This window comes from Cavia porcellus, unplaced genomic scaffold, assembly GCF_034190915.1.
Source record: "Cavia porcellus strain 051 isolate PalLab524CR breed Dunkin Hartley unplaced genomic scaffold, mCavPor4.1 scaffold_10, whole genome shotgun sequence".
Lineage (NCBI taxonomy): Eukaryota > Metazoa > Chordata > Mammalia > Rodentia > Caviidae > Cavia > Cavia porcellus.
The window spans coordinates 42,632,509-42,651,413 of record NW_026947493.1 but is presented as its reverse complement, the minus strand read 5'-3'; the positions used below and the strand labels follow the sequence as shown (position 1 = coordinate 42,651,413).

Here is an 18,905-nt window from a genome sequence, read left to right as displayed (position 1 = left end):
TCCTTGCAGTGACTCTGTAAAGTACGCACTGTAATTATCTCTTTTTTTTTCTACAGAGGAGAAAACTAAGGGACTGCATGTGCTTGCAGTAAGTAGTATGAATAGATCTTAAACACAGTGCTTAGTTGGAACAAAAAAGTAGAATGAGAAATACAACACAATACCATTTATAAAATTAACATATGTGCATATAAAACAGTATACACTGTATGAGAATACAGGCAGAGCAAACATCAAATGCATTAGAATGGTTATCTATAGGGAAGAGAATAGTAGTAGATAATGAGAGTCCTTGCACACAGCAATGAGGACAATACGCCAAGAACTGAGCAGTTTAATATCTCAGTCACTGAAGTCCAACTGAAAACAGCAAGGTTGTTTAGGTTAGAGAGGGGAGATAGTAACAGACTGCTCCTGGTTACGGAGCCAGAGACCTGGACTCTGACCTCTTTGTCTGCCCCACTATGTAACATGGCTCTACTTAGTGTGCGAGTCATTATTTGAAAAGAAATCTGCCACGCAGCTCAACCTTTTTAGATGGTATGGTTTAGACATATGTCTTCCAAAGTTCCCTATGTAGAGCTTAGTCCCTCCCCAGGATGGCACTAACAAGCGGTGCTGTGGACCTTGTTGCAGTGGGGCCTTGTGGGACATTCCTCAGGTCATTAGAGGTGTGCCTTTGAAGGGTCACACAAATCATTCTCTGTCTTTGTCTCTGTCACTCCTCCTTCTGAACATTTGCTCCCACCCTGATGCGCCACCTTTGTCAGATACTCAAGTCAGTGGGATTGCTGAATTGTGGACTTCACCTCCAGAACTATGAGCCAAAGTAAACTTCTCTTTACTTCATAAATAGCGAATGTCAGATATGTATCTTATGCTGTCATGGTGCCTCAATATACTTAATCAAGGTAATTTTGACTTTGGGGAAGAGTCAGAAGTTGAACAGCTGGAGATCTGCTGAATAAGGTAAATGAGGACACATTGTAACATTTTCATGAGTCTGTCTTTCCCAGCCGGCAGAAGCCATGTTCACTGAATTTTCGATAGCACTCTACAAAGACATTCATGAAAGATAACTTCTGGAACTGCTTCAGAAAGTGTTAATAAAAATGGGATAGTGTGAAGCGAGGGAAAATACTTTGAGGGGAATTCATGGCAGTTTGTTTTTACTGTAATTAATTAAAAAATTTTAAACATTAACCATATATTTGATCACACTTTGTATATTAGTGAGGAAAAAGTAGATTTTGTTAGATTTTTACATTCAAGTCCAAGAGTGAGTTTAACAGCCACCCAGTCATCCACTCATTCATTAAATTTTAAATGAATATTATATACCAGACACTGAACCAGACAGAGCAAATAGAGAAGAATGAGCCTGAACTCTGTCGTCCATGAGCTCTTATAATTGTTGACACATAGCGTCACCTTGAAAAATCTGGAAGACTAAGTAACCCAGCAGTTCTACACAGTAGGGTGTAAAGGACTTGCTCTTATTGCTTTCAGATGTTGTTCTTTGTTTCAACTTGAGAAGTTTAGAAGTTAGCTAAGTGATTCATCAGGGGGCCAAGGTCTTCACTTTGTAAACACCCTGAGCCTGTGCAAGAGGAGGGCTCAGAGATGGTGTGAAAGCAGGAGGGGGTGGCCTGCATACAACATAAGAGAAAAAAAGAGGGATTTTCCTCCCCTTTTTGGCTCTTGTGCATACAACATAAGAGAAAAAAAGAGGAATTTTCCTCCCCTTTTTGGCTCTTGTTGCCTTTATTGTATTCTACGCTCATGAACTGTTGACCTTCTGCCATGTGCCACCCTGCTTTGGAGCCAGCTGATTATGGACTGAACCCTCCACAAACTGTGAGCTAAACCTTTGCAAACCTTTCCTTTCTTAATTTTGGGTATCAGTATTTTGTCTCAGCAGTGAGAGAAAAGTAACCAAGACAACTTCTAATGATTGAACTGTTCTCTAATCCATGTTGGACATACCATTCTTTTCCTGCTGACCCTGTAAAGCTTACAGTTCAAAATAGCACGTGATTTTTTTTTAAAGCAGTATCTAGCGTTTCTTAAGACCATTTGGATTTCCATCAATAAATTTGCTATAATAACAACAAGATTCATTTTTATTGCTGGGAATTGAGTTTTCTTATTATTAATACTTCAAATGGAGTTGACAGAGCTGGCCATGGTAATAAACTCCTATAACCTAGCACTGAAGGAGGCTAAAGCAAAAGAATCATAAATTTGAGTCTCATCTGGGCAACTTAGTGAGACTGTATCTCAAAACAGAAAATAAAAAGGGCTGAGGATATAGCTCAGTGGTAAAGAGTCTCAGTACCATGGTGAGGGGAGGTGACCAAGAAAAAACAACACATTCAGTAACAACAATTTTAGTAATTTCTGCCTCATCAACATGTTAAAGTTTTTTTTATGTGACTGGGCCAGGATGTGAATATTTCAGAGATATATTAGGAAAGAGATCATTCTGTAAGAAATGAATAAAACATGTATTAGGATGGAAATTTCCAGTGTGGAACTGAGGCAGTTACAAACCCTGAGAAGTTGCAGTCTTGCTTTAGACTCCCTAGAAGTTGCTTGATTTACCTCGATAGTCTTACAAGTGTCCTCCAGTTGACTGATCATTCCCTGGACTCGATCATTGCTTCCCACAAGGACAGCGATGCCATCACTGAGCTCCGACTGAAAAAGAGAAAAGAGAGACTCAAAACCTGAAAGGTTTGCTAATAACCAATGACTATGGATTAATCATAGCATTGTCTTCATGGAGTTCATTATTTAAGGTTTGTGCAATCCCTAAGCAATAACAAAGAGGCTGTGAAACTTCTGTTATTGCAGACAAACTTTTACTAACGATTACATTCATGTGGGAAGAGGTTTTCTAGTTTTCATCAGATTCTTACTGGAGGTTGACTCTGTTAAAAACATGGAGGGAGCTAAATTATGGGCCACTGAGAATAGTATGTTCAAACTAAGGAATTCTACACATAGTTTATAAATGGAATAGAGTTTCATATATGACTTTAGGTACTCAAAATTAATTATTTTCCTATCGTAGCTCAGTATCGTTATATTTGGGTAATATCTAAAATAAATACTAATTTATTTGGCATATATTTATCACAGGCCTACTGTAATAAAAGTGTATACATACATGCAAACACTCATTAAACTAAATCACTACAAACATGCAACTTTGAAATTCTTGTGTTCTTTCCACCCAAGATTTTCTTTCCTTTATATTTGACCTCTTTCTAATGCTAACTACTGAACCACAAAGAACAATGAATGGAAACTTAGGAAATCTACATGTGTGGTTCAGTTCTGTCCTTAACTTCACTCTAATATCAGGCAAAATGTGTAATAAATTTGGACCCTAATTCTGTCATATTTAAAGGAACAAACAACTGGATCAAACAGTTGCTATAAAACATCGGAAAGCTTTGGATTCTTATCTTCAAATGGACTCTAATATGGAATCCTGTTAGGTAAAAACAAAGCTACTTTGGCCCAAATTTAGGATGTCCTTCCGTCCATTCCATGAGTTTTCCAGGGCCTGGAGGGAAGTACATGCAGTGATACCTCAGTAGCTGAACAGCTTCAAGCTCAAACTTTTTACTACTTGACCAGCAAAGTTTGAAAAACCTGTTCAGTGTTTGTAACTTTGCTAGCTAGTTGAACTGAACATCTGACTTGAAAAATCCAGCTTAAATTGCATCTTGTATGAACACAAAAGGGTGATGTTTTGGTTTAAGCACTGCTCTTGCCTAACCAAGTTTTAGAGAGAAAAGGTGGGGAAAAAAAGACCAGAAGAAAAGATCCCAGGAAGCATACTTCCTGCAGTCATGGAAGGATGCTTTCTTTCCCAAGAATAACGTCTCCTACTTCTCCAACTTCTCTCCAGCTTCTAGTAGACCAGAAAGCCTCCAACTCAAAGTAAAGTAATTGTACAAAAAATTTTTAAAAATTGTAGTTATTATGTTGTGTTTTGATATTTAATGTACTGTGTTTAGATGTTTTCCACAATCTAGAGATATTAACTTTGTGTTAAGGTGCAGGAAAAATGAACTTATAATTTTTGGATCTCAGAACCAATTACTTGGTTTTCCATTATTTCTTATGTGAAAATGTTCAGTTCTCAAACTTTTCAGTGTTAGACATGAATTTAGAACTAACTGAGTTTGAACTGAGGGTATCACTGTTGTGTGAAACAGGTGCTGTCCAATTCTAATAGCTAGGATTGGGCGGGGGGAGGTGGAGGTAGTGTGAAAAGAGAAGGAAGTAAATTACAAAAGTAAATTAAAAACTAAATGTTATCAATATCTTGCAAAATCTATCTTCTTTAGCAACTAATGGGTATTGCCCAAGAGTTTGGGTTCCAGAATCCTTTTAAAATTCTGATCTTAAGGTAAAAACCTCGAAAAATGTGAAATTGATTACTGACAGGAAAACCAACTGCTCAAATTCATGTCAGAAGTGGTTGCAACTATTGGCTCATCTATCCCTCCTTTATCTTACCAAACAGGTAAGTTCTGACCTGCTGCTGCATGCAACCAGGTTGGCAGGTTGATAGTGACTTGATTGTATTTGGTCAGGAGGGGACTGTAAGGTCCTGAGGTGAAGTGTTAACATGCATCATACTCAAAGAGTGTCTTTTACTAGCTAGTCCAGACTACCTGAGGTAGCATGAGGAAAAGTTTTAGAGCTGTTCTGTAACTGAATGTCATTATAACTCTTGTCCACAAAGAGTAGGAGATAAAAGAGCAAAAAGGAACCTTCGTAAAAGCATTCTGTGGCTAGTGAAAAATAAAAACCACCCTTTCATCTGCAATCTGAACTTCAAATAATCTTGGGCAGTTTGAGTTTGGGCCCTGCTGTGTAATATTGCTTATCTTCAGCTGCCTCCAAAAAACACATGTCCTTGTGTGTCTCTTTCTGAATTGTGGTGCACTCTCGAGCCTTCTCTGACCCCTTACAGGAAATCTAACAAGGAGGCACTTGGGTACCAACTGCAGGATATTCCTTTTCGGGATTTTCTACACGCATCCACCAAGGTCCCATGGCCCTTGTGTGGGTTGGGCTCCTTCCTCCTTCCACAGCAGGGAGCTGACCACACCAGGACTTGGAAGGGGCTGAAGTGGAAGGATTAGAGTGGCAACATTACCTTCTGCCTTTGGAACACATGAGTGAGGGGAGCCACCTGGCAGTCCTTGTGAGCACCAAACACCTTGCACAGGGAGCAGGTGGGCACTTCGCAGTTCAGGCAGTAGATGTTGATGCGCTCCTCTTCGTGCTCCTCACACATGGGCTGATCAGATTTCTTTTCTGGCCTGGGAGGAGATTAAGCAGATAAAGGCATGCTAACTTCTACTGGGGCAGAGCTTGCAAATCCCTGTTCATCTTGAACACCCAGCAACACTATTCAAATAGACTCTCAGAGTACCTTTCATCTGCCTAAAACTTTCCCAGCTCATCTTCTCTACAAGTTTAATGGTGGGTCATGGCAGAGCTCTAATTAGTTGCTTAAGGTGAGGCTTGGAATACAGGGGTACTTATTTATCAAGTTTTGTAGTATAATTCCATCATGGTCATTTCAATTCAAGATTTTAAAAATTGGTTAGTCACATGCTTGAAAGTTGAATGTTGGGCTCTGGTAAACTGTCAGGAGCCTGCTCCAGTTCTGTGTTCATAAGCTTATAAATCACTCGTGTGATGCTTTCTCATGATGGGTAAAGAAAGGAAAGTTGCTAATAAATTAAGCCTCAATTTTACACCAGTCAAGGAAGTTCATTCTACTCCTCCAGTCTCTAGCCCCAGCAAACACTTCCCCTACAAGATTATGGTTAGGGAGACCAGAAAATTTGTCTGGTATTAGTCTGTGTGCCAGTCACATGTAGGAATGAGATGTTGGTGTAGCCTTGGAATCTTTATATGTCCTAACTAAAAAGTATTGGAAAAATTCAAATTCAAATTCAAAAACTTTCCTCATATTATCAAACAAAATTATTTAGAAGCATCTCAGATGAGACTATATTTTTAAAATTGTTATTGAGATACATTTCTTAAAAACCTTAGGTTTTAGGGAAATAAAATTCATTTAGAGCTCATGATCAGCACTGTCAAAGTAAAAACAGAGGAGAATAGCAAACACTGTGACTTGCGCATAGTAAGTATAAGTATTCATATGTACAAACTTGTTTCTGGTGTACATTTACAAATATAAGCATAGACATGTGTATGTTTCAGGTATATATTTGTATACATTGCATACATAGATATGAAACAAAAGCATATTTTATATGCATCCATTTTCATAGGTAAGTGGTCATTGAATTACCATGCAAAACATACTACCTTCTCTGAGTCATGAATAAAAATATTTGAACACTGTTAATACTGATGTGTAATATCACATAGCTGCAGAGCCAGAACTCAGAGAAAGCAAAGAACACACTAATATACCTCTGTAAGTCCCTAGAAAAAGGCAAGTGCTTAAGATTGAGAGAACTGAATGTCAGGGAAAGGACTGGGTCTGATGAGATGGTGTGGATGTCCAGCTTCAAGATTTTGTAATCTGGTGTCTGCCAAAGGCATTTCTGTCTGGCTTATAGCAATATACTTTCATAAAATCTATAACCTTCTGACTTGATCATATGCTTGGAACTCAAAAAGGAAAGTAACACAGTAACTGGGAAGATCACTTCCCTTACAGAGCTGTTTCCTCCTTTAGAAAGTGAGCTCCTATCAAGGAGGGGCTGTGGTCTGTATTAATTTTTGCTGGAGCCCCAGTGCCTAGAAAAATGCCTCACAAAAAGGGGATGGATCCTTAAGTATTCATTGAATGAATGAGTGAGAATTGGATTTGCCTAATGTGCAATATTCCAAATGCTCTAATATAACATGGCCTACCTGGAGAAAGCATGGGAAATATAAGAAAATCTAGAATCACATTGAACTTATGATTGGCAAGGAAGATATCAGACAGCATACTGAATACTCCATAAATAAATGACAAAACCCCCAGGGTTATCTAGAGACTAGGACTGGCAAATTGATTTCTACTGGTTAAAGGTATCTCCACCTCTAAAATCTCTCTCATGTAGCTCCATCTTATATAAATGTGGACTAAGCCAGTCTAGAGTATATCTACTGGAAAATGGCACATGCAACACTATTTTGGCTCATCTTTCCTAGGCGTTTCCTGAGGGCAACCTGTGTCCTGTGCTATGATGTTAGCAGCTGTGACCAGAGATTTTCATGCAGCGTACAATATATGCAGAAATTGAACAAGCAGAAACAGCTATAATACTACATGCTTATTTCTGTTTGTGATTCAATTTATTCTTTTTTATGATGCAATATACACTGAAAACTGCTTCCCATATTTCTTATTAGGTGTTTCTTTTTCAAGTGGTAACATAGACTCAAAGGCACCACCTACTTGTAAGTGAATGCATAGTAAAAATAAATCATTTTGGGGAAGTGACACTTGAATAGAGTGAGAACCAGGCCTCTCATTACAGGCCTTGTAGTACTTTTGGAATTTTTAAGATCTTTATGTAGCTTACTTTTCTTTAAGCCTAAACACCTTTTATAGGGTAATAATAATAAAAAAGACCCCATCACAGGATTGTTAAAGAATTGTACATGATTCACCTGGAAAACTCCCTGAGTGATGTTGGACACACAGCACATAATTTTGTTTATTATATTTTAAATTATTGTTGTTTATTCTTCATATTAACCAAATTAGTGGTTTCTCTTGCCAACTCCCTATCATGCAGAATTCAAGAAATCCAGGATTTGTGGAGACCTATCGTCTCTAGCAGTTTTGTAAGAGATCAGAGTTGACCAGTATCTCATAGCCTATTATTATTATTATTATCATTATTAGAGACATGGTCTCACTATGCAGTTCAGGTTGGTCTGGAACTTGTTTTGTAGCCCTGGTTGGCCTCGAACCCATAGTAATCCACCCTGCCTCAGCCTCCCGAGTGCTGAGATTACAGGTGTGTGCCAACACACCTGGATCAGAGGCTATTATTCACACCTCCTCCCTTTTCATTGTCATCCCTAATGACTAGAGCTGGACTAGTCTCTCTCTGTATGAACAAAGTATACAACCAAAGTTATTCCAGGGTTGTCTAATATGCCTGAGGCTCAAGGTTCTGGTCAGTTAAGACTGCCAACCTTCTGAGTACAGCTGGCTTTACATCCAGACATATGGCCAAACCCTCTGGGAAACTTATAGTTTTGCCATCAAGTAAAAATGTACCAAAGGCAAATCTCAAATTCAAGAAACAGCATAAAAAGAATTTGGTAATCACAAAACATCCTAATCTACTCAGCTATGAGCTTTATTATTGAAAATTTGGTTCATTGCTTCTACATAATTTGCTTCCCAATCCCTAGATACTACTTTCAGTAGGTACAGCAAAAAGGACTTAAAAATTAAGATAAAGATTTGTCTTATATAATTTTATTAATGCTACAAGTTTTTTGGTTTTGGGAATCAAACTCATGACCTCACTCTTGCCCGGCAGGTACTGTGCCACTGAGCTGTATATCCCTGGCCCCTTATGATACAAGTTTTAACAACAGCTTTCCTCTGGATTTCATAACAACTATTGTTATTTTTTCCATGTTGCAAGTACTCACTGTGACAAATAGTGAGACAAAATGCTTGCAATAAATAGAACATGGAAGAATATTTGTGGTGGAGTCTGAATAGCTAGCCCTACCGAGCAGCTGTGCAGTGTAAGGTACATTCCTGGGGCACATGAAGTAATTATCATAGAAACTCCTTTTAATAACTGTTTGTTTATTTATTGGCTGGTAAATTTTTGAAGAGACTGTGTGTGTACAGTATTTCCATTTCCAAAGTAATGAATTACAATGAGATAAGATCTGTGAATACAATGAAAGCAAGTCTATGAAATACAATGAGAGCAGAACTGTGGTAGTATTTTCCTTTTTGTTAAGAGATTTTGGAAGCAAGGAAAACAAGTGCCTGTAATATATCATCAGCAATTCTTCCCCCACTCCATCTATATCCTGGTACTATCTAATTTAGCTTTGAATCTTAAACAGAAACTAATAGCCATAATAATTACAATAATTGCACGTTAGATTAAGAACAGCTTTCCTTGTAAAAGCACAAGACTATCAAAGCTCTGCAGATGTTCCATAAATACACATGCCCTAGTGAGGATGATGATGGGACCATTTCTCAATGGTCTCCATATTGCTCCCAACTTTGTGGACCAGACTGAGCTGTGCACAATTATAAAGGGCTCTTCACATCATGTCTTGTAGGAATATATTCCTGATATTCCTGTAGTGTCATCTCTAGAAAAAGAAGTGTATAGTTCAATGAATAAGAAAGCTTTTATATTTTTGGATGAATGTATATATTGCATATCAATCGATCAGCAATGAAAACTATGTGTATTCAATAAATACAATCTAGGGAACAAGGAAACATAATCTGCACTCCATCTTTTTTTAAATCTCCCAAATCTCTTAAACTATAAATGCCTAGAGGCAAGCTTATATCTTGCTTTGAATTTACCATAGAGTTAATATAATGACAAACTATATCAGAATATTTTGGTATTTTACAATCATCTACAGAATTCTAAATAAAACTGTCTGTGTTAAGCACTGGGCTATTTTGGAAGATTCCATTTCTGTTAACTTTTTATAAAGTTTTGTACTAAAATTTCTTTCTGCTGTGTAGGATCTAGAATTACAAAGGAATTGTTAAGTAAAAACATTTCTAAAATGTATGTAATACATGGCTTTAGGGGAGAGCATTAACATGTGGGATGGATTAGCATTAATGAATCATAATTCTTCACTCTTAAATGATACCAAAACACGAGGACTAGCTGCCACTTTTCCTCCCATGAAAAATTCTCAGTCCCATTGAGGACTGACTTGGAAAAAAAGTTTTTCATAAAGTAATTATTTTTTGATTGATAAACAAGCAATGCAGAAACCCTTTCAAAGCTACAAACACAAGAATCAGTGTAAAAAATTTTGGCACATGGAAGAATGTTACCTGATGGATTCCTGCTTGTAGATGTCGATGATGTTTTCCACCAGCAGGTTCCTCTGAAGTCCATATACACCATGTCTGTCCAAAACCACTTCATGTCTACAGGAAGGGCAGCGGAATCGGCCCCCTGATGCCACAGTGGTGCCTCCTCTTGTGGGCAAGTATGGGTTAGAGGCCTGCTCTTGCCAAGCAAAAAAGAAGAATTGAGGAAAGCTACAGGGAGCTTTTCTGGGACTTACTTTCATTCTGCATGATTATGAACAACATGAATTACTTTAAGCCTGTCATGAGATAATCTCTTCAGGCCTAACGGCAAGTGGTCCTGAAACAGAGGGCCAGGCCAGCCCTCATCCACAGTCATCAAAAGTGTACTACTCTCAGCATGAAGTGCCTTTCCTTCAGTGTTTTTTTTTAACTTCCACCCAGACATTCGATTATTCATGTCTTGGCAGTACTTGATTTTCAATTTCGAAATAAATTCAATGATTTGGTTTCATTAAAAACAAACATGATTCTTGGAATTAAAATACCACTGGATTTTGGAGTAAGGAGGAGCATGATAGCAAATCACAAAGCAAATCATTCAAATAAGCTGAAAATAAATGCAGCCTTACAAAGTTTTCTATAGGAATTGACTTCAGTATTAACCACTTGATTCAGATAGGAGGGAATCTTTTCCTTTCCCCAAACTCCAAATAAACCTACCTGGAAAATGTCACTGGCACATTTCCTACACAGGTTATGCTGACAGGGGAGAATTACCACTGGTTTCGTGAACATCTCTAGGCAGATAGGACAGATAAGTTGTTTCTCCAAGTTATCCATGGTTTGCTGCTCTTTGGAAAAAGACTTGTAATTCAGAGATGCACTCATCTCCTGGCCGTCCCTGAGTGCGCTGCCAGGGGGAGGATGTTCCAAATGGCTTCTGAAAATGTTTCCTGGAAATAATTCCAAGGATTGTATGATCAAGTGTCCTTTCTGCTTCTCTTGGTGGAAGACATTGTTTCAGGCTCCGGTTCAGAGTGGGTGCTGGAGCTGTTTTTAGCAGCCCAAGGTCACGTGACAGTTGGCTGACTTGTCCATATAAGCCAGTGACAGGAGGATGGATTCTGACAGGTGACAGAGAGCAGGAGTCAACATTCTTATCCCTGGGAGTGAAGAGAGTGGGTGGGAAAGAGGATTACAAACCCTATTTAGGTGGGGGGTAATAGGGGGAAGGAGGTTGAGGCTGACAGTTGTCAGCCACAAATGCGAGTGCATGCCTGGTCTCTGAGCCAGGCCCTCCATGAGCACTCAGTAAGAACTTGGTGACAAGCTTGTCCAGCAAGGGACAGTATGCAGCTTTAGTCTGACTGTATAATGGATTTCATTTCTGTCTTAAGCATTTAGGAAGCAAGACATCAAAGGTAGCATGACAATACTGCTTAAGTGAAAACAAAACATATTTTAGACACAAGGGCAGTTATTTAGAAAGGTCTGTTTAGTACAAAATATTTCATCTTTTCCAGGGCTGTGATCTGGGAAAAATTCCAATCTAAGAGCTGAAATCAAATTTTTTCACCATAAATAAGTCTATCAAATAGTTAGATACAATTTTTAAAAAATGAATAATAAAACTCTAGTATACATTTTTCTTCCACATTATCTCCTTCCTGTCTTTTGTCCTCTACTGCTGATCCATATACACACCCCCAAAACACAAAGTATATTTGATAGTCTTTAACTTTTAATTTAGTTTATAACTATATTTTGTACTGGAGTAGTAGCTGCCATGTGTCTAGAAGACCCCCCACTTCATTTTTGCCATGCATCTGGGCACAGATACCAGTTCCACTAACAGCTAAAATGCAAACAGAGTCCTTCTAGTCCTACGGGATCTGCTTCTGAAATACCTGTGTACTTGTCTCCTCTTCCAAGGTGTTGTTTAAAACGAATAATTCCCTGTTGAGTCTTCATCTTCTTCTCTTTCTCCTCCTTCTTCTTCCTGCCTCCTTCCCCCTCTCTCCTCCCTATTCCTTCCTCCTTCTTGTTCCTTCTCCTCCTCCTGCTTTTTCTTTTTGGTATTTTCTTGAGACAAGGACTTGCTATGTAGGTCAAGCTGACTTTAAACTCACTTTATGGCCCAGGCTGGCCTCAAACTCATGCTGATCCTCCTGTCTCAGCCTTCTGAGTGCTGGGATTATAAAAGCATGTACCACCATGTCTGGAAAGTTCTGATATTCTTGGTGTGGTGCTAAATTACAAACACAGATTCTGATATTGGCCAGTATTTTGTGAAACAACTATTTAACCAATGCATATCACATTAAAATTTTTAAATGAGATAAAAAATAAATCTCTGTATGTTTTTATGTGATGAATTTGTATCCTATTTTGCCTTGATTTTAAGAACTTTAAAAACACATTTTGTTAACAAGCCCCAGTGTGCATTTAATTATCTGTAAAGGATAGGTCAGTGTGACTGATTATGTGTGGTCTTAATGCCATGTGCACTGACAGGTTATTGACAATCTAATAAGCTTTATTACCTTATAATAAGTTCTATGTATTCATAAGCATTTCAGGAGTCTTTGGAGGACTCTCTGAATACTTTCAATATTTATTTAGCAATCACATTAGGGAAAGGAATTAGTGATTGTTTTCCTTTTCTTCTACTGAATTATATCTAGTAGCCGGCTTTGGCAGTTAATTGTGTTTAACATTACTTTGTCAATGAGGTATGAGCATAATAGGTGAGACATTTTATAGGGAAGACAAAGTTTCTACTGCAAAAGATTTTGTAAACTAAGGAAAACCACAACCACTTGTATTCTCTATAGAAGTTCAAAATCAATAGCCTCATGATAACTGTCTGCAGTCTAAGAAGTTGGAAACCTCAGGAAAAGATGGATCAAAGATTCAGCTCCAATCTGAGGCTGAAGGCCTAAAACCTATCTGGAGAATTGCTAGTACAAGTCCACATCCAAATGCTGAAAAGCCTGGAGTCTGATAGTCAAGGTGATGGCAAGCAGCAAAAAATGCACCTGTATAAGAAGAGTCTCATGTACATGCCAATATGCATACCCCCTTCTGCTTTTTGTTACATCTGGGTCCCCAGTCTACTGGATGGTGCCATCCACATTCAGGCCAGCTCTTCCCCTCTTCGTTTGCTTACCCACAAACTGGTGGTCTCTGGAGACATCTTCACATACATACCCAGAAGTGGGCTTTACCATTTTTCTCAATTTAGTCAGGTTGACAACCAATATTAATTATCAAAGCACAAACTAATAAGATAGTGATGAGTTGCTTAATGTCAGGGATATATTCTGAGGAATGTGTTGTCCGGCAATTTATCTGTGTTAGCATCAGTGTATGCTCACACAAACTTGGTTGGTTGCAGCCTGCTGTAAGTGCAGACTCTATGACACAGCATGTGTTTCTAAGCTACAAACATGTACAGTATGTGAACTGTATATAAAGGAGGAATATTGTAAGCAACTGTAAAACTCTGGTATTTGAATGTATCTAAACAGGCCATGTGTCCGATGCTGTCACTGCGGGAATTGGGAAGCCCAGACCCAGCCTCAGTCTATGAGTCAGCCCTGCAGATTGCAGAGAGAAGAAAGCCTCACCAGGAAGCGATCCTTGCCTAGAAACCATATCACTTTCATTGTTTTGCTGGGTTGGGTTTTATTCTCTTTCATTTTGTTTGATTATGTTAAATCTGATGGTATGAGCAGTTATTTAAAAGATAGCAAGGTAGCAGTTTTGGATTTATTCCTGTCTTGTTTTGAAGTCCTTTATTGCACTCACTGTTTTGTTTTTATTATTTCTATTCTACTCTGTTTGTTTGATTTTTACTCTGTCTGAAGGAATCTGCAGCTATTTTGAAGACAACAAAAAGGCATTATGGTAACTATTGTTGATTTTGTAAGGTTTTGAAGTCCTATATCACTTATACTGGTTTATTTTGATTGGTTTTATTCTGTTTTATTTTCCTTGATATTACCCTCTTTAAAATAAATAAATAAATAAATAAATAAATAAATAAATAAATAAATAATGTATCTAAACAAAAGTATGATAAAAATATGGTTTAAAAGATAAAAACACTTACATAGTGTTGGGGGGGTATTGATTTAGTTACTTTTCTTATTGCTGGGACAAAATACTTGACACCCACGTGTTAAAGGAGGAAAAGTCCATGGCATGGTGTAGCAACAGGGAGCAGACTTCTTTCTTCTTTCCCTTTTTATTCCACCTAAGCTGCAAGCTTATTGTTTGGTGCCACCCACACCCAGGGTAGGTCTTTTCTGTTCAGTAAGTTTATCATTCATACCCAGAACTACACTAAACCAATCAACTGACTAATATCACACAGCCATGCTCCAGTCATCTCTCAAAAGTTCTACCTATGAGCGAAAGAGGCTTTGGGAGGGACATCCAGTTATAAACCACAATAGATACTAACCATGAATGCAGCTTTCAGGACTGGAAGTTGGTGTGAGTCAGTGAGTGAGTAATACAAAAACCTGCACCGCTGCACAGACCTTTTAAATACTACACACTAAGGCTGCACTAAATTTGTAAAACAGTTTTTTCTTCAGTAATAAGTTGGCCTTAACTTACTGCTTCTCATTTTAAAAACTCTTCCATTTTTAACAAAATAATCATTGTTCATTAAACACATTGTATAGCTGTACAAAAATACTTTATTCTTTTCTAAAAATGTTTCTATTTTAATTTCATTTTAAAATTTTATTTGATAAAAGCTAAGACCAAACACACCCATTAAACTAGACTTCTTTACAATAACATCACCACTGTCATAAGTAATATGTTACTCATGATATTATGATGGCTAATGCATCGCTAACCAGTCTTATGGGACAACTGTTATATAATGTAGTTGGCCTGTCACTGACTGGAAAATTTACTATGTAGTGCATTGTATAATATATACAGTGATTGGACATTGTAGCAGAGTCTATTCTTTTAGAAAGAATTCCTTCCTTCCAAAAACATTCAATGTGTATTTACCATGTGTCTGCACAGTGCAAAGCTCTGGAGATTGAAAAGTAAACAAAGACATAAGTGATTGTCCTCCAGGAACTCAGTCTACTAGAGCTAAGATGTGATACAGATCTGTAGTTGAAAACAAAATGTGATAACAAGTGACTGAATTTCAAAGTGGGAGAAACAATGAAGGCTTCATAGTTGGAATAGCTTTTGAATTTGATCCACAGAGGAACTTGGACAGATGGACATTCAGCTAGGTGGGGCATGAGAGTGCTTTCCAGGGAAGGCATGGAACTAGAGGTGTGGAGACACAGGCATGCAGGGCATCTAGTGGCACACGGTGGTTTAGGCTGTAGTGCAGGATACACTACTGTTGCTTTAGCAGGCCACAAATACCTGGCTAAAGACTTTTTAAATCATGAATTAGATAGCAGGAAATCATTAAACGTTTCTCATAGAGATGCTTCCACATGTGTGGGTAAGGTTAATCTTGGAGCAGGGATGGGGAACAGATGAATGTGTAGGTGACTTGGCTAATGCCCAGATTAGAGGCTGTGGCCAAAGTCTAGGTAAGAGGTCACAAAACCCTAGCATGGTGAGATGGCACTGGGGAAGAAAATCAAGAGACGGAAGTAGGATCCCACAGAGAGGACTCAGATGTCTTCAGTGTGAGCCACCATTGATGACACAGGGAGGGCTACAGAATGACTCAGGAGGAAGATTTCTCTCTGACTTCTGTGTCTGTCTCATCTTGTGGACTTGGGAAGGTGATTTCACTTAGATTTCAGTTCGTTTTGGCAAGTAACATTCATAACTAACATCAATATTTGTATGGGAAAATGTCTTTGAAAAAGTATTATTTTTGACATTACAAGCTCCTGGTTCCATTATTTGATTCTCCTTCTTGCTCTCTGCCTTCCACTTTTTCTAGAGAAGTTCCTGCAGGCTACACAGGAAGTCAGACAGAATTTCGTAGGAAAATGTCTCAAATTGCTGAACAGCACTCATCTTCTCTGTGTTCTCTTTTTCCTCATCTCTTACTCTGCCCTCCTCCCAGAAATGAGGCAGGTGTGTGAGTTGGAAGTGAGACCCAAAGAGAATGCTCTGCTCGAGGGAGCAACCAGCAAATGTAAGTCTACAGTCAGAGTCTGAGACAGAGATTGTTCTGTAATCAAATCAGAATTTAAATCGTCTTTAAGGCTCTGAGGCTTGGAGTGGATCTGAGCTTCTGAAGAATCATGAGAACCATCACAGTTTCTGTAGATGTCTGCCCTATGTAGGTGGGGTACGCTATTTCCTTTCTTTCTCCTGCCCTCACTGTCACCCCCACATCAGCATGGGGATTGAAACTGGTAAGAAGCTCACACAGAAAAGCTCTGTGACTGGCAGCCCTAATTTCTCTTCATTCCAGAGTCCACTCACTTGGAGCAAGAATGTTAACACAATGGAAAACTGAAATAAATCCACTGTTCCTTAATTAACTTTCCAATTCCCAGATAAATCTGGGGATGTGCCATATGTTCCTAAAATCCTGAGAGATGATAATAGGAAGGGGATTTTGATTTTCAGAACCTTTCACTGCCAGGCCAATTGGAAGCAGGCTTCAGGCTTTAGGTGTGGGATTGATATGGAGGTCTAGAGTCACTCTGTCACTGATTACTTGGAGTCAGGACAAACCTCATGGTACTGTGTAAGACTGCCCTCTCTTTGTATCCAGCTATACTACTGAATTTCTTATTAAATCTGGAAGCCTTTTGGTGAAGCTTTTGAGATCTTATGTGCAGAATATCATGTCATCTGTAAATAGCGATAGTTTAACTTCTTCTTTTTCCTATCTTTATTCCTTTTATTTCTCTCTCTTGTCTGATTGCTCTGGCTAATGTTTCCAGAGCTATATTGAATAGAAGTGGTGATGGTGGACATCCTTACCTTGTTCCTGATTTTAGAATGAAAGCCTTCAGTTTTTACTCATTTAAATTGATCTGGGCTATTGGTTTGCTACAGATGGTTTCTTTTTTATCAGATTGAGGTAAAAACCATCTAAAAATCAATAGCATTCCATACAAATTTTTGAGAGAGAAATTAGGGAAACAAAAGGCTTTAGCATGGCATAAAAAAGTGAAATACTTAGGAATCAGTCTACCAAAGGAAGCAAAAGATCTATGGATTGAAAATTGCAGTACTCTGAAAAAGGAGATCAAAGAGGATATCAGAAAATGGAAGGGTCTCCTTGCTCTTGGATAGGAAGAACCAACATTGTGAAAATGGCCATACTGTCAAAACTGTTATGCAGATTTAATTCAATCTCAATCAAAATACCACTAGCATACCTCACAGAACAAGAGGAAATATTCCTAAAATTCATTTGGAACCAGAAAAGATCTAAAATAGCAAAGGCAGTCCTGGACAACAAAACAAGGCAGGGGGCATTATAATTTCTCACTTGAAATTATACTACAAGGCTACTGTGATAAAAATCATCATTGTAATGGCCAAAACAAAGAACAAAAACAAAAAGCAGACCTGAGGATCAGTGGAACAGATTAGAAGCTGCAGACATAAATACAAACCCACTCAGCCAGCTACCTTGTCTTTGACAAAGAGGCCAAATTTTCACTGGAGAAAAGACAGCCTCTTTAATAAATGGTGCTGGAAAAACTGGCTCTCTACATGATGAAGACTAAAACTGGTAGACCTATGTCTATCACCATGCACTAAACTAAAGTCAAAATGGATCAGAGATCTAAATACTGAAACAGAAACTCTCTACTGGAAGAGAAAGTAGGCAGAGAGTTCATGAACAAAACCCAAACTGCACAGGAAGTACTTCAGAGAATTAACAACTGGGATCTCATTTTATTAAAAAGCTTTTGCACATCAAAAAAAAATCACCAAAAGGCTGAAAAGATAACCCACAGATTGGGAAAAAGGTTTGTCCAACTCCCTCAAAGAACTTATAACTAGAATATATAAAGAACCAAAAAAACAGACTCCCCAAATTCAAAGACCCAATCAAAAAATGGGTATGTGAGATGAATATGCACTTCTCAATGAAGAAATACAAATATCAAATAAATATATGAAAGAATGTTTAACATTTGAGAGATGCAAATTAAAGGAACGCTGAGATTCCACTCCAGAAAGAATGCCTAACATTAAGAAATCAACCAATAACAAATGCTGGAGGGGGTGTGGCAAAAAAGAAACCCTTCTCCACTGTTGGTGGCAGTATAGACTAATAGACTAGGGTAACCGCTGTGGAAATCAGTTTGGAGATTTCTTGAACAGCTAGGATTAGAGGTCCCATTTGACCTTCTTTCTGGATATTTTTCCAGAGGAATTAAAAACATTGTACCACAGCAATATATGTGCATTCATTTTTATAGCAGCACAATTTATAACAGTGAAGTCTTGGAAGCAATACAAATGTCCATCAGTCAAGGAATATATCATACAGATGTGGTATTTTTATACAATGGAATACTACATGGCCATAAAGAAGGATAAATGAGACTTACAGGTAAATGAATGCAACTTGAGACCATACTCATAAGTGAAATAAATCATATTCACATGTGTAAACAATGCATTATCTCCATGGTGTGAGAAACTGAAAGAGTAAATAAAGTCTAGAATGTACAACAGGTACTGTGAAATGGGAATAAATTTTTAAAATGGAAAAAAGAACCAGGAGGGGTGATAGGAAAAGGAAGGAAGGGAAAAAGGAGAAAAAATGCAAGTTAGTTATACTATTAGTGTCTGTTAGTCCATAGAGAAGGTTTGTGCTCATATATATTGGAGAATATTTTATGCCAATATTTTGTAC

At 38.1% G+C, this 18,905-nt stretch overlaps 1 protein-coding gene across 4 annotated transcripts in view; it reads right to left on the bottom strand.

Moving 5' to 3' along the window:
• Trim55 (tripartite motif containing 55) overlaps positions 1-11,122 on the bottom strand; it is a 46,834-nt gene extending 35,712 nt beyond the window's left edge. The window contains exons 1-4 of one of the 4 annotated variants that reach the window (XM_013144119.3): positions 10,784-11,122; positions 10,082-10,254; positions 5,183-5,348; positions 2,605-2,700 (exon numbers count right to left, since the gene is read on the bottom strand). In XM_013144119.3, coding sequence (XP_012999573.1) covers positions 2,605-2,700; positions 5,183-5,348; positions 10,082-10,254; positions 10,784-10,951 — 603 coding nt within the window. In that variant the 5' untranslated portion in view covers positions 10,952-11,122. The remainder of the gene's footprint in view (positions 1-2,604; positions 2,701-5,182; positions 5,349-10,081; positions 10,255-10,783) is intronic. The other 3 variants (XM_003480072.3, XM_013144120.2, XM_003480073.3) reach the window with 3 other exon arrangements.
• Positions 11,123-18,905: the final 7,783 nt, after the last annotated feature.